Source organism: Cygnus atratus, chromosome 15 (assembly GCF_013377495.2).
Source record: "Cygnus atratus isolate AKBS03 ecotype Queensland, Australia chromosome 15, CAtr_DNAZoo_HiC_assembly, whole genome shotgun sequence".
NCBI classification, from domain to species: domain Eukaryota; kingdom Metazoa; phylum Chordata; class Aves; order Anseriformes; family Anatidae; genus Cygnus; species Cygnus atratus.
Window position 1 is genome coordinate 17,508,130 of NC_066376.1, and position 26,068 is coordinate 17,534,197.

At 37.6% G+C, this 26,068-nt stretch overlaps 1 protein-coding gene across 1 annotated transcript in view; it reads right to left on the bottom strand.

Annotated features, from left to right (window-relative positions):
* Nucleotides 1-26,068, bottom strand: part of LOC118249263 (uncharacterized) — a 94,784-nt gene that overhangs the window by 26,269 nt on the left and 42,447 nt on the right. The window contains exons 28-50 of the mRNA XM_050713909.1: nt 25,204-25,415; nt 23,786-23,974; nt 22,852-22,991; nt 21,317-21,479; nt 21,120-21,206; nt 20,489-20,623; nt 19,904-20,023; nt 19,446-19,663; nt 17,676-17,869; nt 16,674-16,976; nt 15,672-15,901; nt 14,425-14,586; nt 13,552-13,626; nt 12,216-12,572; nt 11,309-11,665; nt 9,874-10,224; nt 7,797-7,928; nt 6,702-6,851; nt 5,591-5,707; nt 4,727-4,900; nt 3,829-4,036; nt 2,420-2,586; nt 923-1,036 (exon numbers count right to left, since the gene is read on the bottom strand). Coding sequence (XP_050569866.1) covers nt 923-1,036; nt 2,420-2,586; nt 3,829-4,036; nt 4,727-4,900; nt 5,591-5,707; nt 6,702-6,851; nt 7,797-7,928; nt 9,874-10,224; nt 11,309-11,665; nt 12,216-12,572; nt 13,552-13,626; nt 14,425-14,586; nt 15,672-15,901; nt 16,674-16,976; nt 17,676-17,869; nt 19,446-19,663; nt 19,904-20,023; nt 20,489-20,623; nt 21,120-21,206; nt 21,317-21,479; nt 22,852-22,991; nt 23,786-23,974; nt 25,204-25,415 — 4,355 coding nt within the window. The remainder of the gene's footprint in view (nt 1-922; nt 1,037-2,419; nt 2,587-3,828; nt 4,037-4,726; nt 4,901-5,590; nt 5,708-6,701; nt 6,852-7,796; nt 7,929-9,873; nt 10,225-11,308; nt 11,666-12,215; nt 12,573-13,551; nt 13,627-14,424; nt 14,587-15,671; nt 15,902-16,673; nt 16,977-17,675; nt 17,870-19,445; nt 19,664-19,903; nt 20,024-20,488; nt 20,624-21,119; nt 21,207-21,316; nt 21,480-22,851; nt 22,992-23,785; nt 23,975-25,203; nt 25,416-26,068) is intronic.

Sequence of the window (26,068 nt, forward strand, 5' to 3'; positions counted from 1 at the left end):
CCACAGCTATAAAAGTTAAAAATTGCAGTACCTTCCACTGAAAGTTTACCCAGCTCACATTTTTTGATGTATTCATACAAAGGGAAAGGAAACTGAAGAGCAGTGCCATCTCCGACCTCAGTGAAAAACCTGTGTATGTATCTGAGGGACAGAATGTGGCCTGCTGGATCAAAAATTATTTTGGCTGTCATAGTAAATGCATCAGCTCTTTTAAAATTATATATATATTTTTGGAATCTCACTTTGCAAGCATTGCCATGGTTTCCAGTTTTAGAATTTACCATTATTAGACATTTTAACAGAACTTACAAGACTTTTCAGCACAAAGGTCTTTTACTAGAAACTTAATCTAGAAATACCTGAAATACTGTAAAGCTCAAAATATTACATCTCTTAAACGTCCTCAAAAGCCTACAGTTGTGTTTTTTTAATATATATATATATATATATATATGCTATACCAAATTTTTCTGTTTAGGCATCGATTATCAGACACTTTGCAGCATATTCTATTCATTCTTCTTTTCTTGAAATAACTTTTAAATTTTTAAAAGAAAAAATAGGGAAATAAAGCACAGCAGATACAGCCCTACTGATAACAATTTACAAAACTGAGAGTCTCCATTATTTTACATGGTTCAATTATGCTAGAATGACTTAAGATTTGAAGAGCAACATCAAGTTAAGGTATACTTCTAAGTTCTTGTCTTGCTCAGCTTGAGTTTCCTGCATTATTTCACTGTCTGCTGCACTTTGATGCTGTGGGGGCAGGCAAAAAGACAAGCATGCCCCAAACTGCAGGGCTGGGCATCTCCAGCTCTTCATAAACTTACAGAGTGCTTTGGTAAAGAAAGCAGTAATTTTTTCCATGGAATTACAGTGGTCTAATGACATTTTTTCAGTGCTCAGAATGACCCTTTTACCCTTGCTGGTCATTTTTCCTACTAATGGTAAAGGTGAAGTTTCTGTTTTGTTCATAGGTCAGCTTCAGAGCTCCTTCAAATTCATTTTCAGTCAGGACTTCTTTAACTGTCATCTGCAGGGAAGAAAAAACAACAAGGAAGCAAATAAAAAACCACACTCCATAGATTCCACACAATATTTGACCTAACCTGACCACAGTCACTTGACTGACCAAAAAAATGTATCTTCCCGAAAGGCCTTCCAGATGCTTTCTAGACTTAATTCAAAACGATAAAGAGATGTCTTCCTTTATTTCTGTGTTTCCATAGCTACTTATTTGCACCGTTGACAAATAACCTTACTTTTAATGTACCCTTGTCTACTTTAAATCTAAAGCCTTAGATTCTCGTTTATGCCTCCTCCAGTCTTTCATATGCTGTAAATAAACTGCCTCTCCTTCTTTTTTTGATGAAACAGGCAGAGCTCCACAAACCTCTTACTCTAGTGTATTTTCTTTCTCCCACAGCTGCTGACGCATCTACAGCTTTATCTTGAAATGCTAAAGACTCCCCCTGGGGAAGATGATTACTGTCTCTCACTTAAATATCAACACATGTCGTGTTTGCCAAAGTGTGTGGAAACAATAATTTCTGAAGTCCCTTGATTACACTTGTACCTTACACATGAATAAGGCATTTAACGAATTAACATCTCTGTTATTCTTTTTTTCACTCAAACATTTAGAAGATAAAAGACATTTCACTAATGATCAAGGTGGGAGAAGCAGGGGATACATCTAACACCTTTTAATAAAAATGTTGGCATTAAATATACATTTCAAACACTGACACTTAATATGCAGGTTTAATATTGATATAACATTTATTTTCAGAAGAGTCTACCCTTAATCTTGTATTCTAGCTACATATCCTCTTATTAGAAGAGAAGGTGACAGGTGGATGACTTGGATGTGCTGTTCTGTACACTACCCACCAAAAGGCAAGGAGACATTTCAACTAACAACTCTCCCAAAGGATGAACAGGAACAGCCTTTGTTGATCCTGTCAGGTAGTTTGGAATACAAATCTATTTCTGTTCATTAAACTTTGTGCTTTGAGCAACAATGAAATATTTGAGGTATTTGTGCTACAGATGGTTTAACAGAGCTCGGGACTTCTCTATGTATAGTGTATGAAGGACAGCTGCTACTACTGCTAAAGCTCCTACTTTAGCAACCCAAATCAGCTAGGAAGTGACAGTAAACAAGTGCCTTCCTGAAATGATTAGATCCTGAAATCAGTGATTTCAGGTACCTGCTGAGTTTCTTTAGAAAGAGACCATTAGATTTGTACTTAAGATGACGAAGGATTCTGATACATTGGACCAAGTTGTCTCTCATCTGCACCTTGTATAAACCTGGAGTAATTTCACTGAGTCTGTTGGAGGTGCTCTGGATTCATGCTAGTGCAACTTAACTGACAGGTCTAATCAAAGCACATGATCTATGGTTTATTACCTGAAGGAAGAAGGGGAGTCCCAGATGATGGAGAAGTGATATTGAATGCTTCACCTCTGCCATGAATTCAAATAAACCATAGAGCTCAAAGCTGGTATCAACATCCATATTCACGGTTATATCTTTGTCATCATATTGGACTTCACAGATAGTCCTGGTTTTGTTTTCTAAATAGCAATAACAAAATAGTGTCATTTTGAAGGGCTCATTTTCAAGGAATTTCAGTAGTGCCTGTATAAAATTAATCCATCCTGCTTTTGGATTGAGACACTCGTCATGAAGAAGTCATCCATTTGTGACAACATAAGCTGCAGCCTGTGAGTTCGAGGAGTGAAGCAAAATTCAGAGTTTTTTGGATGTCCTTGAACTTATCCAGTCTCAACAGAGCATGTACCCATGAACACGTATTAAGTCACAAGTCAGTTCCGAACAGTAATGTGTTTTTGTGACTAGAGTTGACTAGCTTATACAACCAAGCGTAGCACTTGGCACATAGTACCCACTCCCTCTAGTGAAGAGCTCTGAGCTGTTTTTATCTCCAGGGACTGAGTTCCAGATACAGGAGAAACAACACTAATCAAACTGCACAACTTAAGACCTTTCTCCCATTTTGCTACCAGCTTTTAGTGTTTGAAAAAGGAGAAAATACAGACTGCTAAGAAATAAAAATAAGATGAGAGATATGAAATCTCAAAAATCTTTAGGAGAAAATGAATCACAGACATGCATGTAATCATACAGTCATCATTGGTGGCTGTCCCAAAAGCCTTTTGCTGTTGCTTTTTTTTTCAGAATAGCTAACAACAGTATTGATCCGGTGCCTGCTGGCCTCAATAATTCCTACTTGTTGGTGCTCTATGGTTTTATTTACACAGTTGTCTGCCACTACCACCACAAATATTCTCCTGTGTGGGCAGTGGAGTTACTTGATCAGAAAGGAAATCACCAGCTGAGGAAAATGCAGTTAGGATTTACATCAGGACACATTTTAAGGACAGACTGGCTTATTCAGGATGGTTCTGTCAACAAATAAAAGCCATTTATAATTATTTTCAAAAACTGCATAAAATTACACTGGAATTCATATTTCTGTGCTCTGTAGCAGTTTCTTTGTGTGATCTGGAAAATGAAGTTTCTTATTTTATGCAGTTAAGTATCCTGGGGATCACCAGTTTTACCAGGTGTTGTACCCCGTGAGATGTTTCCTGGAATTAAAAAAACAAATGCAATATAACTAAAAACAGATGTAGTTTAAGAATGACAATTTTATTCACATACCAAAAAAAAAAAAAGGACCCTTTTTAAGTAGAGAAAATATTAATCAGTTTGTAGCTGTTGAAGAAATAGTTGAAACATCCTCAAAGAGTTATTATTCAACAAGAATGCCACATGGAACAGCAGGAACCTACCTGATTTCTGTAAACCGAGAATCAAACTGATTGCCATAGGGTAGCCAGATGCCTGTAGCACCTCATTATTATGAACACTCTGGCAAAAGATATCCATTTGGTGACCAACATAATAAGAGTTTATTATGTATGTGATTGATGTTTCTCCAGCTGCAATATGCATATATCTTTCTTGAGTAGCATTTATTCCTTGAAAAAACACATCTACCTAAAAAATAACATGTAGATATATTTTTGAAATACCATTTAAATGTCATTTCATTTTAAAACAGAAGACAAATGGAAGTGAAAAGTCTCTTTAGTCTATACTTATTTTAAAAATCTATCCATTAGCAGAAAAAAAAAATCTTATCCTTTCATTAATCATCTATGACTTTCCCATAGCAAATCTGTTCAACTGAGTTTCGAATCACTTAAGTCTCATTTATTTATCTCAAATTCTCATTAGTTCTCTTTTATCCCACAAAAACATGAAAAACATGACTCCTGTTATATAAAGAATCTTTGACCCATGCATACTGCCAATGTTTACCAGAGAGTAGGTACTCCAGTACTTCCCTGAAAGAGTACTTAATTATTTCTTTAAGTATTAAATTCCTATTAACAAAATCAGGAGCAATATTCCAATTCACAATGCAATGTGCTGATGCCATACTGCCGTTGATGTGCAATATTTGTAAAACACATTGTACTAACACTGATCAGAATGGAATAACCTGGTCCAGAAATTAGTTAATAAATTTTCTATTTCAGTAGTCCAGATTTTAGCCATCCATATTATTAAATATCAGAAAGTCTCATCTTACAAAATTGTAGTTCTCATTTTAGCCATGGTCTATACATCACAATAAAGGACAATAACTTTACTTTTTTTTACAATTTTTTAAATTGAAACTACCTGTATAGATGTTGGGATTCTGGCTTGTATCAACCATGGCCAAGTATGCTCGAAATTCCCTGTTACATTGGTACTTGTTTCAGACTCCTGGATATGCCCTTCAAGAACCGTCAAGTGAGCACCATAATGCACTTTAATACTCAAGCTCTTGATCACTTTCAGGTTCAAAATAGCCTGCAAGCAACAATGATAATTTGTGAAAATGCGGCTTTGTAAAATGCAAAGTTCCTGTTAGTCAGGTTTCCATCTTCGGTTCAGGTAGCGTCAATCTCAAAGACGTGTAAATAAAAATTCATCTCATATCATTTTGTAACACAGACTAGTTAGAAATATTGAAGAAAGCTACCTGTTATTTTTAAATTTAAGATTTTAACAAGTATTCTGCAGCATGGCCATGCCTTAACCCTATTCAAGCAGTTATGTGATTAATAAAGCTTTAGTGTTGTGTGTAGGCTTGTGTATCTCAGGTATAAAAATATGTCAGATAATCAGTGGCTGGAAGGAAAATACCATTTGGAATGTAAACCTTGAAATTGTTATTAGTACTCAACTCTGTCTAGTCTATACATGGCACACTGAAGATCTATCAGACAGACAAGGCATATGCTAAAATTCACTGCCGCTCCTCAGGTACGGAATGCTGCAAACTCAGCTGTGGCTTGGGTTGTTCATAGATTGGGAACAAGCCTCCAAGCTCTTATTCCTATTAAAAGTTTGGGTCCAGCAAGCTGTTCTTCCAGCCCCTCGAGAACAAAGTGAGCTTCTGGACTCCCCTGCTATTTGACTTCCACAGCTACTGCTTCTATCTCATGGCCTGATTCCAGACTAGGTGTGTGTCTCCCCTGTCAGTGTCTGATAACTCACCTGCAACTCAATCCTGTCTTCTATCTGCAAAGCCTTCAGTGCTTCTATGTTATGAGTAAGTTTGTAGTTCAGAGACACAACACCCAACTTCTGGACAAGGCTCAGTTCTTCTCTAATCTGTTATGCACAAATAACATATAACAAAAGTTAACTGTGGTGCATCTTTGATATTGGCACTGCCCTGATTATTTCTAATTATTGTACTAATTACACATTAGAGTAAAATTACAAAAATTTAAGGTGACGTGTCTAATTTTTTATGTCACATCATTGTACTGCAATAGGGAGTATGAGGCACCTAGTGCTGATGCATGAAAAGAAAGGTTTGACATGGTGTTGTGGTTTAAGTTGGCAGGCAGCTAAGCACCACGCAGCTGTCTGGTCACTTCCCCCCAGTGGGATGGGGGTAGAATTGACCAAGGTAAAAGCGCAAGAACTTGTTGGTTGACATAAGAACAGTTTAACAAGACTGAAAAAAAAAATATATATATTAAAAATTAAGTGATGCACAATGCAATTGCTCACCACCAGCCAACCAATGCCCAGCCTGTCTGCGATCAGTGGCAATCCCCTGGCCAAGTCCCCCCGTGTTACTGCTGAGCATGAGGCCACACGGTGTGAGACATCTCTTGCCCAGTTTGAGTCACCTGTCCTGGCTGGGTCCCCTCCCAGCTCGTGCACCCCCAGCCTCCTTGCTGGCAGGGCAGTACAAGAAGCAGAGAAGTCCTTGGCTCTGTGTTAGCACCGCTCAGCAACAGCTAAACCAGCTATGTGTTATCAACATTACTTCCATCTGAAATCCAAAACACAGCACCATACCAGCTACTATGAAGAAAATTAACTCCAGCCCAGCTGAAACCAAGACATACAGTTTGCAAATGGGAATCATGGATCACTGCTGAAGTCAAATTTATTGCTAAAACAGTTGGCACAGGAGTGGTTGAAAGACAGTGGCTTCATTTAAGACCTTTAAAACTGAACCAGCCCCTGAAGAGTATTCCTAGGAGAGCCTCAAGCACAGCTATTTGAAGTGGAAAAGCAATTTTTACCATACCAATCAGCTCACGCTAACCTCTATTTCACATCTTCCTAACATGGAGAAGATACTCACTTGCTTGTTGTTCACACAGAAGTAAGTCAGTCTTCTATAGAAGTCACTATTTTTTTCTGATATTACATCAACTAACATCTTCATAGGAATTCCAATGTCAGCAGCTTCTTGAATGTTATGGGTTAGCACAACATCCAGCTCTTGTCTTTCCTGTTAAAATTTCACAACATATATAGAAAAATATGTGTAGATTCCAAAGCTTGCTGCCATATATAGTTCAAAACAGGAATTTAGTATATTTGTCTGTCCTACACTTAACACTAGTTAAAGCCAATTGCACTGAAATTAAGGAATTTACACTGGGTGGGGATGGGGGGGGTGGAATAGAAAAAAAGTTAAGCCTGACAGATAGTATAAAAAACAGTTTTCAATTACAAGACAAAAAGTGCAAACGTCTTCCTCTCGTGTCAAAAACTTCCACTAGCAATCTGTTTCTCTACAGCACAAAATACCCAGGAATTATCAGTTATGGCAAGCAAGAGAATGATCAAAAGGAACTTCATGTACTTCTCTCTGTGTGTACTCTTCTCTCCTGCACTGGTGACAAGAGAAGTCAAACTTGTAATTGTCAACAGGAAAGCAAGAGATTCACAGCCTTTCTTGTGTTGTTGTCTTACTGAAGAAACAAACAGCAGTGCCACAATTAATCCTTGCCTATTATTTTGCACTGTGAATCACAGTGATCACTCTATAAATCACAGCCTTTTTTCTTCTTGTGCATTGCTGTGTATTTCCATGATGAATGAAGAGTGTTAATACTGGGAGGACCTGTTGTGTACCTGGGGTGTGATCAGCACCTGTGTTTTTGCATGTTGTATCATATTTGATGTACAATATAACAAATACCAAATAGTATAATATAAAAAAATATATGCAGACAAAGAACATAATAAGGAAATTATTCAGGAAGCGCCACAGCCTGTATCATATTATCCTATGTGCTTTACTGTATATTACAGGTGTCAAATTTCCAAAGATTTAATTTTTATTCTGGCATTTGTTACTAAAGCTTGTCTATTTGTTCCCAATAAAATAGTTTAGAGTATGTCATCCAGTACTTTGCACATGCAATCTAATAGTCTGCAGGATACTCACATCAGTGATGTTTAGTATAAGGAGTCCTTGTAATTTACTTTCATCAACAATGATGAATGTCTGTGAATCTAGGTTCATTTTATCCATTAAAACATAGCCTGAACCATCAATTTTTACTGGTGCTCCAAGATCCTGTAGAAGTAAAATGAACAAATAAATAATTAAAAAAAAATACACACACTAAACAAAACACCAAAATTCACCCCTTTTATGCTTACCCACAGGTATTCTATACCTGAGATTTTTTTATTCCTTTTAAGTAGCCATAATAGCACCTAGCTCTAAATCTAGCACATCAGGTAGTATACCCATCCACTTTTTTCTTTTTTCTTCTGAAGATGTCAGACATATTTTCAATAAGACAGCTACCATAAATAGGACACAAGACAACCTGACAGATCTTCCTACCTGAGTGAACGGTCAATTAATTTCCTATGCATTGCATTGCTCCAAGGACACAAAGCATCCATAAATCCAGTGAAACCATACAGTTTACACAGGTTGATTACGGCAGCTTTGTTTTCAGGAGAGGGCAGGTAAATCTCATCTTTATATGTTCCATTTTACCCTGATGTGCATATTGAATCCATGGCTCATTCTGTGACAACATCTCACTAAAACTTTCCCCCCCCACAATTCTGTCCCTTCCATTTCCTGGCTGTGCAGCACTAACTGGTGGGGTCTGTGAGAGGCCTAGTATAACAATGCAATGATTTCAAACAGCAATATAATTTTTCAGTCCGAAGATTCAGTGCTCAATCCAGCTACATTTAAAACTGCTACTTCAGGAAATCCTGCTGCAGAATTTCTCCCCCTCCACCTTCCTACAACAGTCTAGTCTGAGAAAACAAACTAATGAGTAAGAACTGAGGGAAGAAGTGCCACTTTTTCACACCTCCATCAAAAGGCAGAATGTGCTCAGCATGCAACACTAACTTGCTGAGAAAGGTCACAGCACTCTGCCTTTCTTCACCTAGGGAGCTTTGAAACCTGCCTCACTGCCCAGCTCTCTTAGCACCTCCCAGGCACCAGCACTTGAACTCCTTCTGAGATGAGGACTCCCAGGATGTCTGATGCCTGCCAGGTGGATTATTCCCAGGACAGGGCTTACCTTCCTTTGCTTTGTACAGCAGTGAGACTGTACTGCAAAGGATGGACAACATTTCAAGTGTGCGATAGTTTTCATTACATATGTCTACTAGCTAAATCTTTTCAACAAAGACACTACTACTGTTGCTGTTTAGAGTCTATAGTGAGATTCTCACCACACCTAGAAGTTTAATCTCATTAATGAAGCAGAAGGTGTGACTTGGCGGTGCTAGTCAGGCACTCTAAACAGTAAGGTTCAGCTCAGGGGTAGCTGTATGGCCAGCTTTTCAAGAGTTACCACAGAAAAATGCCTCACCAGGGCAGTCCAAAACAGCTTGTTCAAAATGTCATTGTTGGTTTTCAACCAAAATTCCCCTCAAATATTCCTCAATCAAGGTGTCCCAGGAAATTGCAATTGCTGTTTAATGCTGTGGTTTTTTTCTGCTCTGTGTGTCCTACACAATGTTTTTCATACATTACACATCAGTTTGCTAACAAATTCGTTTTCCTGTAAAGCTGAATGAAAATTTTCTGACATTAAGATTGTTCATTTAAATTATATTTTCATTTTGTTTCCCAGTTTACTTGATATATTTTTAAACTACTATAGAGATTTGTTGTCAAACTGCTGAGAAATTACAATCACAGGTGAGACCAAGGACAACTTTGAATACTCATTCTCTCAAGATTAAAATCAAGCAGATTTCTCAGCCATCCTTTTAAAAGAATACACCAGAGCTAGTACAAGCAAGTCCATTTACCATAGGCACTGATTCCTATAAAATTTGGCTTAAACCTTTTAAAGGCATTCTACTGTGAATGATTGGCTCTAAAAGTAAAATGTAACATTAAGAGAATGTTTTGTTTTGTTTTTGTTTTTTTGCTACCACTGAAATCATTAGACTGTTTTCTTTTTACTTTAGTAGGTGCAAAGATTCTGGTTTAGCAGCATAAAATCAAGAGTAATACAAAAAATTCCTTCCTATACCTGAATTGTTTTGCATTTATTTTCTATAGACATTTTCCACTGAAGCTTCTTTTCAGGGTGGAAGTCCCCATTCATTTGAAGCTCACAAGAACCTGATTTCACTCCCAAGCTGATCTGATAGTTTAACTGTTTTCGTGAAGTTATGGACAGCTTATTTTCCCTTGGGACATCCTTCAGTTGAGGGAGATCATGCCTGAATTGAATTTCCAGTGTGATCTTTGGTCTGCACTCTGCTCTTACTTCAAGATGGGCAGTCTTGCCTTCTGTCTCAAGGACACAGAGAAGTTCTGCTTGGCACTTGTCTTTCTGAACAGATCCTGCAAGCCGTGACTGAGTTGGAATACTAAGATCCTACCAAGATACAAAAAAAAAAAATATCCATTTGATTATACATACACATTGAGATGAGTCAATTTTGATTAATTTTTCTTTTCCCTTCAGCACACAAGGAAGGAGATCTTATGCTACAAAATCAGAGACAAAACCTGCAATCCCTGCACTCCTGCTTCTCTCACTCCCAATGATAAGGTGACTATTTGGCCTGAATAAAGTCTGAGGGAAGATTTTTGGACTGCCCTGCAAAATTTACAAATTCTTTCTTTATATGAAATTTTACACATTTACAAAAATGCAAAATGCCTCTTTCTTCAGAGTAGCAAGGTTTATTGACCATCCTCTGCTTCATTCAGACCAGACCAATCTCAATTTTCAGAACACATTAACACCCACAAAATAATAGGCCTAACAGATATTCTTGCATCCGGTGTTCCAAGATTTTTTTTTATACTAAAACTTCAAGTTTGTCCTATGTAACATCCCAAATGAAATGTTTCCTCTCATTTTTCTGAAATATTTGCAAAGATACCGAAAACTCTACTATTTTTAATTTTTTAAGTGGTTTACATTCCCTCTTCGTGACTATGAAAATACAATGATAAACACATTCCCATCATTTTTATTTTAATCTTGCTACTTTGCAGCTGAGTAAGCTAAAACTGAGGAGTTAAAAGCAAAACATAAATGCCTATGAACATCTGGAAATAAACCCCAATCTTACAATAGTCATTCTTTCTAATGCAGTCAGAGATGCTCGATGTGAAAACCAAGGAAATTTCACAACTTCTACTATGATAAAAAAGAGACACCAGAGAAAGCATTTCTCTGACAAAAGGTTAAAACTAAAATTGCTGTTCAGCTATAGAATTATAAGGGCAGTCTCAGCCTGCCAGGACAACAAGCAATAAAGACACTGAAATAATCTTAGCTTACAGAGAACATCTATGAACAACAGGATCCCTTAGATACCTTTTTGCCTAATGCAGTAAGACAGATATGTCTTTAGAGTGGTTTTCCAACACTCACTGTTGTTTTAGCTAAATCTCTACATGGCCTTCATTTGATCCCAAGTCTCTCATTAAAAGCCTCCAAGAGCTACCTGCAGAAGCTGACATTCTGTTTCTGTTTCCAGTGTCCATTCAGCTTTATTCTGAATACAGAGATCACCTCTAGCCTTAAGTTTGCATTTGCCAGCCTGCAGCAACAAAATGCCCTCAGTGGTGGAGTCTGTGGAAGCAGAGAACAGGACAGAGTTTTCAAAAGGCAGCCCAAGTTGACTCATCCAGGGAACTGAATGCCTGAGCATCCCTTGGAAGGCATATTTGTTTTCGCAGGAAGTATCCATCTGCACATCAACTGTTTTGCCATCACACTGGAGGTTCATCAACAAGCCAATATTGCAGGTGTTCTGTTGAAATGAGCCCCCAAAGGCTACAGCATGCGGCAGTCCCACTCTCTGCAGCAGAAAAGATGACACTATTTAAAGCAAACCAATTTTAAAAACTGTCCTCCTAATTAATCAGAAAGCATTTCTTCTTTCTGAACCAATATGCTTTTGGAAAGGACCATCCAAGACAGCTTTTTTCACAGAGAAATCAGAAATTACCCCCAAAATAAACAGAATGGAAAAAAAAATGCTAAAACAACCCTTTAAGAAGTACTGTAGAAGGAGAAGTTCATAACCCCAAAGACAGCCTCCAGAATTTTAAACAGAAAGTACATGCTTTTCATTAGATTCCAAAACAAAAGTTTATTTTAATTAAAAAACTATGATTAAGCAACTATTTTATTGCAACAGCAGTAACATCTGCCATTGTACTACCCTAAATTCTCAACTTTAAATACACTCCCTCTGCAAGCACTCTCACTCAGTGCTGTACCAGAACTACTTTAATGACCAAAACTGTCATTAAAGATACTCCTGCATCAGGACAGAGTTCTCTGTAACTCCTGATGGTTAGAAATAGAGAGGCTATAACACCATACAGAAAACAATTGATGCTTACCTCTAGGCTGACACACTTGTTTGTAAAAGTAAGTACCCATGCTGTTTCTGTTTCATTGCTTGTCAGGCTCACTTCTCCATCAGCTTTGAAACTGCAAGGCCCGAGGATGACATCAATAATTCCCTTATATTTGTCACTTCTGATAGCTGACACTTTCACTTGATTCTCTTTGGAAATACCCAGAGATTGAAGATGAGGCAACGAATGCTGGAAGTCAATTTCCAAATGTGGCTGGATGTTAGTGGTGGCATGAAGTTGCAGGCAGGCAAACATGTCGTTAAAGGAAATGCGTCCAAAGATGATGACAGTAAAGTCACTGGTAATCATCGATCCATTCAGGGAAACCCTTGCTGGATTCTGAAAAATTACAGAAAAAATGTTGTCAAATTTGTTTTCCTGTCAGATCATATACTTTTTAAAAATGTGCATGTTACTAAAAGAGAACTATTTCCCTACTAGCCTGCCAACATGCTGGTACTCACCCTACATATTCATAAGTACCTAAACAAATGGAGAAAAGGCTGAAAACCTTTAGTTAGAGTTCCACAATAACAATAACAGAAAAAATAAAATAAAATAAAAAAAAGCCTGTTCAAACAATTATTAATATGAGAAAAATCAGCTACTACTATTTCTGTTATCATTACTTCTGTTTTTACTATAAACAAATACAGCTCTAGCAATGTGAGAATGTGTTCTATTCCCCCAGACCTCAGCAGGAATGACTAGTGTTATGTAGGTTGGACCCATGTTACATGAGGGCAGAATTGAAATGCATTTGTCTTTCTTTGCCATTAGAAGAAACATGGCAATCTCCGTCACTATGATTACTATCTTTTTAGAGACAAACAATCTTATATAACATCAGTCACAGGAGACATTTTTAACACGTTCTTAAGAAAATGTCAGATTATAAAGTGTATCTTTTTGGAACAGTTCAAGTATCATAGGGGCTTTCACAAACAAATTATTAGTGAGAAAGAGCAGAAAGAGTAAGAAGTAAACTATGAAATTCTCAGCTTGTGTCTCCTATGCTCGCTTGTTCCTTTCATTTCAGGTTGGCTGCTCAACAACAGAGTAAAACCATATATGCTGCGTTCTGCAAGAGTGCATGAAACTGAATGCAACCCTCCCCATGGACTTACTCGGTTTTTAATGAACAAGTAATCTGATCTGTATGAACCTGTGAATATTAAGGAACTAAGAATATCTTAATGTGTGTGCAAAACTTCCAGCTACAGTTCTACATCTCTGACACCTTCCAGCATTTAGATTCCCTTACTGGTAGTTACAAGAAGATGTAGTTGACAGCAGAGTTTATGAATGAAGCCAGTACCTCAAAATGATGAAATGCAATCTCTCCATTGCAAAGGCCACAAACCTGTTTGTTAAATTCTCCACTGCAAGTAACCTGTCGGCATATCAAAAAAGCACATTCAGAGCAAGGAGAAAAGCAGAGAGGACTAAAATACAAAGGAGTGAGGTAAAAGGCAGCTTTCAGGATAAAGAGCATGCATATGTTAAACCATATGTATAAGATTAAAGTTTTTTAATCTCAAAAAAGAAACAGTTTAGTGGATCTAAAGGAAAATCACACCTTTAGTTTTACATTATCATGCCAAAATATTATCAGTATAGATAAAGACAGAAATATATCTTCAAACAGTAGGAAACCACTACTGGCTAGACTGAGCTATTTTTTGACACTCTGACTTTCGATTTTAGCAGGAGATTATGGTATTTCTTATCTGTAGCACGGAAAATACCACTGTCACAAATAGATGTTCAGTATTCCAAATGCAGAAAGTGAATTCCTTGGGAAGCGCTGTTGGCTGCATGAAAACTACTGCTATTATTCATTCTGCCATCAGCACCACCACACCCACAAACAGTAAAGTGATCCACCTGAAAACCCTGCTGTATCAAGATGGAAAAGTAGGGGCTGCATATAACTGGCCCTGGGCAAGCACCCTTTTGGATATATGCCCATTCTGACTTCATGACATTAATACTTTTGTCATCCACCACATTTTACTTAGTAGTAAAACGCATGTTTGCAAACAACTCTTAGGCTTTCTGTGGTAGCTTTGTTTGACAAAATTCACCCTCTCTTCTGACCTGCTAGCTTGTTCTCACAACGCAAATTCAAATAGTTGACACACAACAGAAAGCTAGATCAAATACACCACATAGCAGGATGTCTGCTTACCTGTAGTACACATGGAATGATGTTAATCAGTCCTCCCACATCGTGGTGAAGTGAAAGAGAAATTTCCATGGCACTGCCAGTGGTTTTCATCTCTATTTCAATTTTGAGCTGTTCTGTCTCTATGGTGGTTGTTAGCCCTGCAGCAATCTTTGTGGTGAAATTCTAAGCACAAAAGAAACCAAATCATGGGAAGAAACAAATAACATCCCAGCAACAATTGGCAAAGGCAGAGTCTGTTTCACGGTGCTTAAACATGATAGCCTGTGTCAGGGCAGCAGCACTGGTAAAATATTAGTACAAATTCTTGAACATGGCTTCAATTCAAAGAGAGATTTTCCTGTCATACTACACCTTCTGAATGCTGTGTGCCAATGATGCCTTCAGGCTTTAAAACATACTGAGAGCATTCAGTACACAGGAAGATTTGAGTCTTAAGGCATACCTGATGAAACCAGTGAAATTACTGGTCAGCAGGGCCAGGGGGATTGGTATAAAATTCTTCCTCTGCACAACTCTGTGGCTCACTGTACCACAGTGGCTGAACCCACCACAAACGTAAGTATAGTAGTGACTTGAGCCTTCCAGCATACATAAGAACAAGAAAAATATTTGAACTTTTTTATTTTTTTCTTTTATGGAAGGATAATCTGAGATACAAGAGAGCTATAACTTGTTCACAGATCTATAGCAGAAATGCAGATAGACAAAAGAGTAGACAAGCAACACCGTACCAGGAAACATGATCTGTGATGCTGCTGTGGATAGAAATTTCCAAATGGAAAGAAATGCTAAGCACTCTTCCTCTCTTCAGCAACATCCAAAGGATGACATCAGAATTAGATAAATCCCAGTACAAGATGCAATGCAGTGCGAGGTTTGTTGACAGTTACTTGATGGCTACATACATTAATGCCTCCCTGTTCACTTCCAAGTTATAACTTCACAGTTATAGGGGAAAAATAAAATTGGACAATACTCCTGTTGTACAATACTCCTTGTAGTAGCAAGGCACTACACTGAAACCAGAAGTGAATTTAAAATCTCATTTAGTCTACATTCACATCCAAAACATCGGGCAACAGGTACACCGTATGACAAGAAACCATCCATGCACCTTTGCTTCGCATATTAACTTAGTACTTCTCAAAAATGCAGATGTGTTTGGAATAATGTGCACAGGAATAAACTACAGTTATTAGAAATGGTTCTGCCAGAAGTTAAATAATAATAGGCTGAACTTTTCTTACCTCATAATAGCCAGCAGCTTCCACAATAAAAGGGATCCCATGTTTTTTTATCTTTGTGACGTTGTGCTTTAAGCTCACAGACAGATGGGATTTAGGAGGTTCTGTGGACAGTCTGTGACCTCCAAACACAGCAGAAATTCTTTCACTGCCACTCTGTAGGACTACAGTAATGGTGTGATTTCCTGTTCCGTGCTCATATATCATGGTGAGAATGCCATCCGAGGGCAATCCTATTGACAGGGAAGGAAACAAAATCAACACTGCTGGGTTGTCATTGTACTGAAAAACTGTATTACAGATTAAGGAAGAGCTATCATTTTTCATAAAAAGAAACAGATTTTTCAAGTGCTATCCTCCAGTTAGCTGCACTTTCTGATATTTACAATAAGAAAAGACATTACCTACCATATACAAATCACATTAAAAAAAGGATTATTAAATTAAAATGTGGCATGCACTTTAGAAGTAAATGATTTTTCTTTTTTTTTAATAAAGGATATCTAGCAATGTGTATGGTGTGCAACTCCAGTAATCATCTGTTAGAAAATTTCAAAACTGATTTCTTCAGTACAAAGGGACAAAGACAATTCATCCTTTCAAAATCATTTCGGTTCATGAAAACTCTTGGCTTTGTTTAGTAAACAGCACTTGAAATAGTTTACTGGGTGATTTATTCAATGACATTCAGTTTTTCAACTATGGCCCAAACCAAAGCGGACATAAAAATATGCTTAGAGGAATGGATCAGCATGCAGGAATACAGATGTACAAATGAGAAATAATTTACTCTGAAGCAGTTCAAATAGTATTTAAATATTCTTTTACACATATTATTGTATATTCTTAACATGAAAAAGAATGTTGCTAAATCAAGAGTGAATCAAACTTTATTCTGGTGTGAACAAATGCAACTCATCTACTTCTACAGATCTGCATTCATTTAGACAAGCCCACCTTCACATCTTGTTACATCACACCATCAAGTCAGAGATTTCTTCATACCTGCGTTTTTTAAAGAGCTGATATTATGTGTGAAAGTCCCAGTGACTCTATTGTGTCTGTGACTCATGACTTTGGAAAAATCTACAAAAAGGGCCTTCTCATCCATGTGGAAGCTAACTAGACTTCTTATCATCTCTTTACTCAGCTCCAGTTGTCCTTTCAGTATTGCTTCTACTGGGATTGCCTGACTGCCATTCTGAAACATAGTGAAAGTGATATTGCGTATGGTGGTATTCCCAAACACATTTCTGCTCCTGAGATGGAATCCATACAGTGCATTGTTGATCATCAAATTGATGTTACCTGTAATGAGCAGAAATGATTACTGGAGACAGGTGCCCTTTGGGACAGAAGTAACCAGGATTTGACGAGCAACATCTTAACCATTTATTTAATACCAGGAGGAAGTAAATGAATTTCCATTGATTATAATAGATAATTTACCCGAATCCAGATAGAAAATCAGTTTATTCTTGAGAGAGAGTTTATCTACTACTAGAAGTGTCTGTGTTTAAAACAAATTACATAATGGTACTTCTGACAACCATTTCTTTTTACTCACCAAGTTCCTTGACCCTTTAGGCCACAGACTACACTATCAGTGCTCTCTGAGGGAAAACTTACACAGGGACCGTGACCTATCACAAAGGCTACTCGTATGCCTCCAAGCTAAACAATCCCTCTGGAACTCTGCAGTGACCTATTGCATCCATGAACCATTCAGAGGAGTAAGGGTCCCAAGTCTGTCTCCCTCTGTGTTTCAGAAGGACTGCATAGGAAGGATGCCTCCCACTACTTCCTTCAATTAACAAAAATATGAAAACTATCAAACAAAAAAAAATGCAACTGCATCTATGTGAATTCACTCAGAAGTAGTTTCAACCCAACGACCAATAGTTCATTTTGCTTGTTAAATACTCTCTGCATCAAATGCACTTCAGTAAGAAATATATTAAGAAGTTTTCTTGGATAGCTGCAGCAAAACACAAAGTAAGAACATACCATTGTGAATGTTGTTTTTGTGCTTTAGTAATCCATTCAGAGAAAGGAGATGAGGTATAGTCTTGAATCCAGAAAATGTGTGTTGGACTCTTCCATTTAGGGACAAGACAAAACCAACTTTCTGCTGTCTGGCTCCCATGAAATCCACATGAAGCCCATTCTCATTAAATTTTATCACAGAAGATATCAGAAATCTAAACAGACAGAGATAAAAACTGCCAGTAAGGTCCCATTATAATGCTTATTTCATGATCATCACCCCCACCCTGTTCAAAGCAGGATTGACAAGAGCTGGGTGCTCTGGTCTGTGTAAAGTCAGGTTTTAAGTATCTCCAACGAAGGAGACTCTGCAGACTTTCTGGGCAATTTGCTCCAGTGTTGTGAATCAGTGAGTCAGATGCATTGGAACAGTACGTGATATTCACCAAATGTTTAAAAAAAATACTCAATAAAGTCTAAAAGATTGGCAGATGGAAGAAGAAGATAGAGTTGGACAGAATTAGGTAGAGTTGGAAATGAATTAATCTCTGCCACAATGTGAAAACTCTCTTCAATGCCGATTTAGAAACAGAATTATAAAGCTCATCATTGAGAATTCAGCATTAACAATAATTTGAAATGCCACTGTCCTGGTTTCAGCTAGGATAGAGTTAATTTTCCTTCTAGTAGCTGGCAGGGTGCTATGTTTTGGATTAGGATGAGAAGAGTGCTGATAACGCACTGATGTTTTAATTGTTGCAGAGCAGTGCTTATTACACTAAGCCAAGGACTTTCCAGCTTCTCGCTCTGTCCTTCCAGTGGGCAGGCTGGGGGTGCAGCAGGAGCTGGGAGGGGACAGACCCAGGACAGCTGACCCAAACTGGCCAAAGGGGTATTCCATACCATCTGACGTCATGCTGAACAATATATAGGGGTGGCTGGCCAGGATGGGGGTGGCCGGCTGCTCAGAGATAGGCTGGACATCGGTCAGCAGGTGGTGAGCAATTGCATTGTGCATCACTTGTTTCGTACACATTATTATTAGTAGTACTATTATCATTATTATTGTTATTTTCCTGTCTTAATAAACTGTCTTCATCTCAACCCATAGGCTTCACTTTCCCGTTTCTCTCCCCCATCCCAGAGATGGAGGGGGGAGGGTGAGCCAATGGCTGTGTGGTGCTTAGCTGCTGGCCGGGTTAAACCACAACAGCCACCAACATCTGGGTTTGGTAAATGAACCAACAATCATTTCTTTGCATCTTAGCCCTGAGCTGAACGGTGTTGGAGAAACATAGCACATATTTTTAGGGAAATCTACTGGAAAAACAAGAAGTTCAGTTTTCAGTGTTTCAAGTACAAGACAGACACAATTTGCAAATTTCTGTCAAACTGTCCACTGAAATATCTGACTTTCTGGAATCAAGTATACTACGCAGTATACCTTAAGGTGAGGCAATCCTATTTTCAGAGTGTTTGAGATCCTTCCTAAAAATTTGAACCCTCTTAAAAGACTGATAACAAGTAAAACCTTAACAAAAATTCACTTGTTGGATAGAATTGAACTACATGTCAGCAAAGTAATATTCATTTCATTGGTCAGTGACTGAAAACTGTATAGATTGAATTTTTTCCTTTATCAATTCTTAAAAAAAAGAGTGTTTCACTAACAGGACTAATGCATGAAATGGCAGTGGCTTATACTGCAGCTATATGAAGATAGTTACATTTAGATATTTATCACAGAACACAGTTCAGCTCCTCTGTTAACCAAGATTCTGATTTCTCTACCTCGATGGAAACGTTTTGCACATGAGCTGGAGCTGTATTGATTCAGGGTTTGTAAGGATTGCCTGGTGGAGGAAAGCCCTCAGTTCAACACCTCTAGCGTTCTTCCTATTTTCTTTGTTCATATCAACTTCCAGCACCAGCACATCCCTTTCATTAGAATGAAGATAAAGAGAGCCATTGAGCTTGTTTTCATCATAACTCTTCAGTGCTGCTTGGGCCTATGCATAGAGAAAATCGAGAACAGGTCATTAAGAATCTCAAATCATAATAAAACACCAACAACATAATGAAATCATACTGAAACACCATTCTGAGGAATAAGACTGTAGGCAGAAACAAGGTTTGATAGTCTCATGAACCCATTAAAATACTTCAGTCAGAGGGACTAAAAAATTAAATTGAATAATTTGTTTGCCTGAAAGTTCATGCAAGGAGACTGTGGTAAATAGGGAACTGACCTGTGAAGACACGGTTTTGTTGATGATGGCTTTTACGTTCACGCTGTAATCGAAGTGTTCTGGTTTGGTCTGCCTAGAAAATAGCTCCCCACTTAGGCCCATTGCTTGTGGATATTCAAGCTATTTGACAAAGTAAAATGCATAATTACTGCAATTGCTTCAAGAGATTTGCCATCTAAAGTTTTAGCATGAAGTGGAGGATGAGCATAAACTCATGTGTATATAATTTTTTTTTTAACATCAATTTTACCCAAAGGCACAGAAAAATAAATCAAATGCATCAAAAACCACATGACAACAAATGCTCATTGTGTTTCTTACAAGACATTATTGACAGGAATTATGATTTGATGATCAGCTGTTATACACCCAGCAGCCTTTGTCAGAACCTGACCTTTATTGAATTTGGATTCTTACATGCATAAAACAATTATAATTCTAAAGACAATGCAGTAAAAGAGCCACCGAGACATAAAAATTAAAGTGTCATAAATAAAACCAACATGGAGAAATTGTTCTTTGGAAAGGAGGAAGGCACATTTTCTCCTTAACTTGTAAAATAACAACCAGTTTCAGCATCAATACCTGGAATGAGTGCCTCATATTCACGTGTAAAAGATGTCTGAAGTCTACATCACTGGATTTGTCCTGGTATCTTCCCAGAAAGCTGAGAACATCTTGCTTGTTGACTTTCAAGGTAGTCTCAACCTCATGCTTCACCTATGTGTTAAGAATGTGAATAAGTGAATTGCATCAGGTATTAACCCTACATATTATGAAAGATGAGAGAAGTCATTGCAGTTTAGAGCTATTACGTTGTGACACAGAATGAAAAATGAGCAAAAAATAGGGAAAAGAAAAAAAAAAGCATTTGTTAAGAAAGATGAACAGATACACCTAGATATAGACTAGAATCCCTTCTTTCCCCGCACTTTTTAATTATAATGATATTTATACTTAAAATTCATTTTGAAAGATCATATTAGGGATTATTATGTATTACCATACAAACCATTATATATTATTGTATGAAACACTGTATTAGTCAGCCACAAAGCACATCATTGTGCTATGAATTTTTTGTGTACAGCATTTACTTGGTGAGTAACTAGAGACCTAGAGCAAATTTGGTCTAAACGGACAATAAACTGGAAATCTACAGAGAGAGGTGATCAATGTCTCTTTCTAAATGAAATTTAATGGTAATTTTACTCACAGGTTGGTGACTTCGAGTTAAAATGCATATTTCAACATCTCTGGGGAACAAACTGTAGTTATAAGGATGAGCTAAGCCAGCACAAATCTAGAAAAAAATCAGAGAAAATAGAAGGCACATAAGATATGTACATTAAATCAATCACTTGCTGGCTTTTTCCAGCATGCCAGAAGAAGAAAAATTCTTACATAACTCACATAGGGGGTTTCAGGTTGGTAGCCAAGTATAAGAGTTTGAATTGATTCCTCCAGCCCATTTATCAGAACTTTTGTTTCCAAGAAGTAGTGCTTTTGCTGTTTGTCAACAGTAAATGTCTCCTGCAGAAGAAAGGTCTGCAAAATCGGCAGTTTAAAAGGATGCCTGGAGCACAACAAGGAATGAACAAACCATAAAAGACCTTAATGGACAGCCACAATGAGAAATTATGCAGAGTTCAACTAGAATTCCCAAATCTTCAATTGCAGATGCCATCAGGGTGTCAGATACAGAAGCAAAACACATGCAGCCAGGACCTCTGAAAAACTGTGTAATTACAACTTCATACAAACTATACCCATTTACCAGAATTTCTGATAGAGTTTCCAGCCTGGATTCAGGAAAGGCTTGGAAGACCAGTTGAGAGGATGACCTAAAATTCTGACATGCATACTAGTACATATGTTTTATAAACCTGCATGGCCAAGACTTCATTTCAAACAGGTACAGTGTCCAAAAGCTTAGGGCAGCTTTCAAAGTATCAGCTATCAAACACTTTTCATGCTTCCTGCAGAAACAATAACTGCATGCCAAGAATTCTACGCAACAGATGTTCAGCCAATATATAGTTCAATTTACTACTTCAGTGCAACATTTTATGGACTTTCTTAAATATTTCTCTGCATTTACTTAGTTGGAAGTCTTGGAAAAATGCATTAACTTTTATAATCAGATATTGGACTGCCTTTATATATTCTGGATGTCTGGTATACCTTATCGTTTTTCATTTTTTATTTATTTATATTTATATATATATATATATATATGAAGTTATTTCCAAGATGCACAGTGGTTCCTAAGGGAGCCTGTGCACTCCGATTGACCCTACTATTCCTTAAGAAAGCTGAGATATCTCTAGAGATGATACAGATTTCTGAGGTCTGACAACACATTTTTACCAGAGGCTTCAAGCTATGTTTCGATAATGAGTTCAAAAATAAGAGAAACTTTGGAGACAGCCAATATCTAGATGCAGTGCAATCATTCTCACCACCAAATGGAAATACTTTCTAAAACATAAATAAGACTATTTATTATGTGTTTTAAGAGGGAAATATTTGGTTTTAGAATGCTTCCATTATTCCTACCATATCTGAATGGCACAGGGGATCAGATCTAGATTCTGGATCTTCTCACCACTTGGACATTTGGACACCATGAATTCTGATGTTAAAGAAGGCTCTAAGTCTAACAGATTTGCCAACAAACACACTGTCACAGCACAAACTGCCTGTTTCCCTTGACGACTTTATTCTCTACCACTTCAAGAAAGGGTGTGAAAGCTAAGTGGATGCAAATAACTAGCCCATGGAGGCAGTGTGCTCAAGGAAGTGCAGAGACGGATGGGAAAGATTTAAGGCTTTGTGCATGTGACACATACATCTTGTAAAGCCCAGAACTTTTTCCTGAGGGCATCAAGATACACATTAAATTTAGACCAAAATTTTCTTCAGAGATAGGAATGAAACTACCGAACCTGAAATAAACGGTTCCACGTTTTTGATAGAGCATCTTCTCCTTCTTCAGCTCTTCTATCTGACTTTCAAACTGAAGAATTTTAGGCAGACTATTATAATCTGTCCATACAGCCTTCACAGAGAAGTTTGTTTTCATAGGCTGCAGTCAAATCATGACACCAGGAGAGAAAAGGACAATTGCATCAGATTTGCTGCATTCATATTCAGGAACACCGAAACAGAAACCACGCAGCTTAACAGGCTGCAGTGAGACTGTCATTTCACAGAACATCCCCTTTCTGCACCACTTTAAATCCTGATCGCGATTTACATAAGAATAAAAGTGACATTAATAGTAAACCACTGAATGTGTCAGACAACAAACGTCCTTACTAATATATTACTCCTCTTTGGAGACAAACTATTTTTTACGTTTCCCATGTTGTAGGCACCAAGCAAAGCAAACATGATTTTAAGCATTATCATAAATTGGAAAGGATGCAGAGGCTTGAACGACATATAACCCAAGGCTGTTACTATGCACGCTCATAGGCAAAACATGCTGATTCCCTATGACAGTATAATCTTCCATACCTGCCATTTGTATCAAAATGTAAGAATGTAAGCAATCACATCTATAGCTCTATTTCTAGTCATACAATATCTTTTTGCTCTCTCCTCCCTGCCCTTCTGTCTGTGATTGGCATCCCAGATAGGTGCATAGGACTCAAAACTATTGTGGGGGATGACGTTGGAGGGTGGGGTATGGTTGGTTGGTTTTGTTTTTAAACTTAGCTTTACACTGCAGGTTGTCAAAACAGATGAAAAAGAAGGAGCTCTGGAAGTGTTTAAGCTTCAACACTAGCAAAGACATCTTTGGGGAAGGTGGCAGACCTGAAAAACACAGCACTGGGTCAAAGAAATTACCTTTGTGCATTTGTACTTCTGTCTTACCATTGGCAGATTCTGATAGCTGGCTGTGAAGTTAAAGTCCTGTTTTGTGCTCTTTATCTTAAAGCAAAGAAATTTGTCTTGTTCATTATTCTCCAAATGAATCTCATTCTTCACAGGCTGATTCCACGAAGATACCATTTCAGTATAGCTGTGCAGAACGTTTCTCTCAAGATGATTAAATGTGGAGGCCTAAAAATAAAGGGGAACATAGTAGTCAGGCTGAGTTGGGACAGAGAAAATCCTATTGTGCCAGCATCACAGGCCAGAGCTGAAAAGAATGCATTGTCTTGGAGAAGTTCATTACAATAACTATTAGAAATAGTGCATCAGCTTTTCAATTATCCAAATAATCTGAATTTCCATAAAGATCTCAAAAATTATTTTATTCCCTCAAGCAAGGGAGAGAGAGAAAGCTAAGTAGTTGGAAAGAAAATAGTTGATGAACACTTTTTTTCCTTTCTCATTGAAGAATGCTTCTCACAATCTTCTTCACTGTGCCTAAACCATCAGTGATCTAACAAGGGAAAGCTGCAGTTCAAAATAAAGGAAAACCTTAAGGATAAACCAAAATAAGATTTAGAATCTACTGTGAATGTCTAGAAGAAAGGCAAAAATTCTAGACTCTTCTCATTTATACAGAGACAGATAAGGACTACCTCAATGAAAATAATGAAGCTTCTCCAAGGCAAATCTACACCTTGCATGGTGACAAAGGTTAACCTTATTTGTTAATTCATAGCAGCTGGTGATGAAATTGGTTTTAAAATCTCCATTGCATGGCACAGTTGAAAATAAGTTAGGAAGAAGATTAGAATCCATAGATTCAGGGCACACTGATTCCACCCAAGGGATATCTAATCCTTTCACAGAAGGTGGAAGAATTCCTATAAAAAAGACTGAAGATTACCCATTGAGAATCTACTAGTGAAAATTCTCACACAGAATTATGGGAGACTGAATTAACTGAGTCACAACAAAAGAAATAACCTTTCATTTTCTTGGAGCGAAGGAGAGGAGAGAGAACTTAAAAATAGTTCTAGTTGTTTGTACACTCCTAGGTAGAATTCCGACATGAAACATTTGGGCTTTGTGCAGGAATAAATGGACTTCCATTCCAAATAGAGGCAGAGATAGCGGGCCCTAACATTTTCAAAGACAGCAAAGAGACCCTGCCTGTTTTGACTTGCCTGCCCCCAGAGGAAGAATAGCATGTCATTCCAGCACAAGAAAGAGATGAACATCGGCTTTTCAAGATGCTCTCTTATAAATTGGCACATAGTGGATTAGTTTCTCAAACAAGCTACTTCACATAACAAGCTGAGCAAGTGTTATTCCAGTATGATGACAGTTTAGTTAGGTACCCGTCACAAAGCTGCATCATCAAAGCTCTACACTATAGGAAACATCATGTTACTTACCTGCAGGTATGTGGTTGCTGGTGTGTAAATGTGAAATTTCCCCTCCTTTTCATTGCCTTGATCTTTACAGAATAGTTCCACTACAAGATTCTTAATGGAGAGAACTTTGCCAGTTGTCAGTTCCATAGTCAATAAATAAGCAGAATGCTGAGGCTGATGTATTTTGTGAGCTGCATGCAGATATAGCCATGGGGTGTCCATACTTAATTCTCCTGGAAGGAATATATAAATTAAAGGTGGCAGAAATGTGAGATTTCAAGCTACCTGGCTTCTAATTCTGCAACAAAGATGGGTTTCTGGAATGAGACTAATTGCTACTATTGGCTTCAGAGTTGTCAAAATCTCTCGATGGTACATAGTTAAATGAGTGTCCTGCACTAATGTAACATACTGCGTAGTTTAACACACAGCGCCATTTACAAGAATGGAAATTTATGGAACTTGGTACTTAAATTACACCAGAAAAGTGTTCTACTGCATGACCTGCAACAATATGTGGAATCTTTACTTGAACTGCAATTCTGTAGCTATTATTCACATAATTACTATAATGGCTTTTATCAAAGCTGTTTCAACACAAGCCAACATAGTAATTAAATTCTGCAATACATAAATTTTGAACAAGATTGGTAGGCTATTTTGGAAACTAGTTTCCAGACAGCTCAGAATGTTTATATCTGACAAGGTGCTGAAAATTCACTGTTGAAATTTCACTGGTTATTTATCAAATTATGCCATTCACTCACTGCAATATAGTTCAGAAACGCACAATTTTATGACAGTCACTCACAAAGTAATCTCCACATTTTTAAGACTTCAGAATTAATTCGACCTTAGTTCATTTCACTTTAACAAGCAGAAAAGC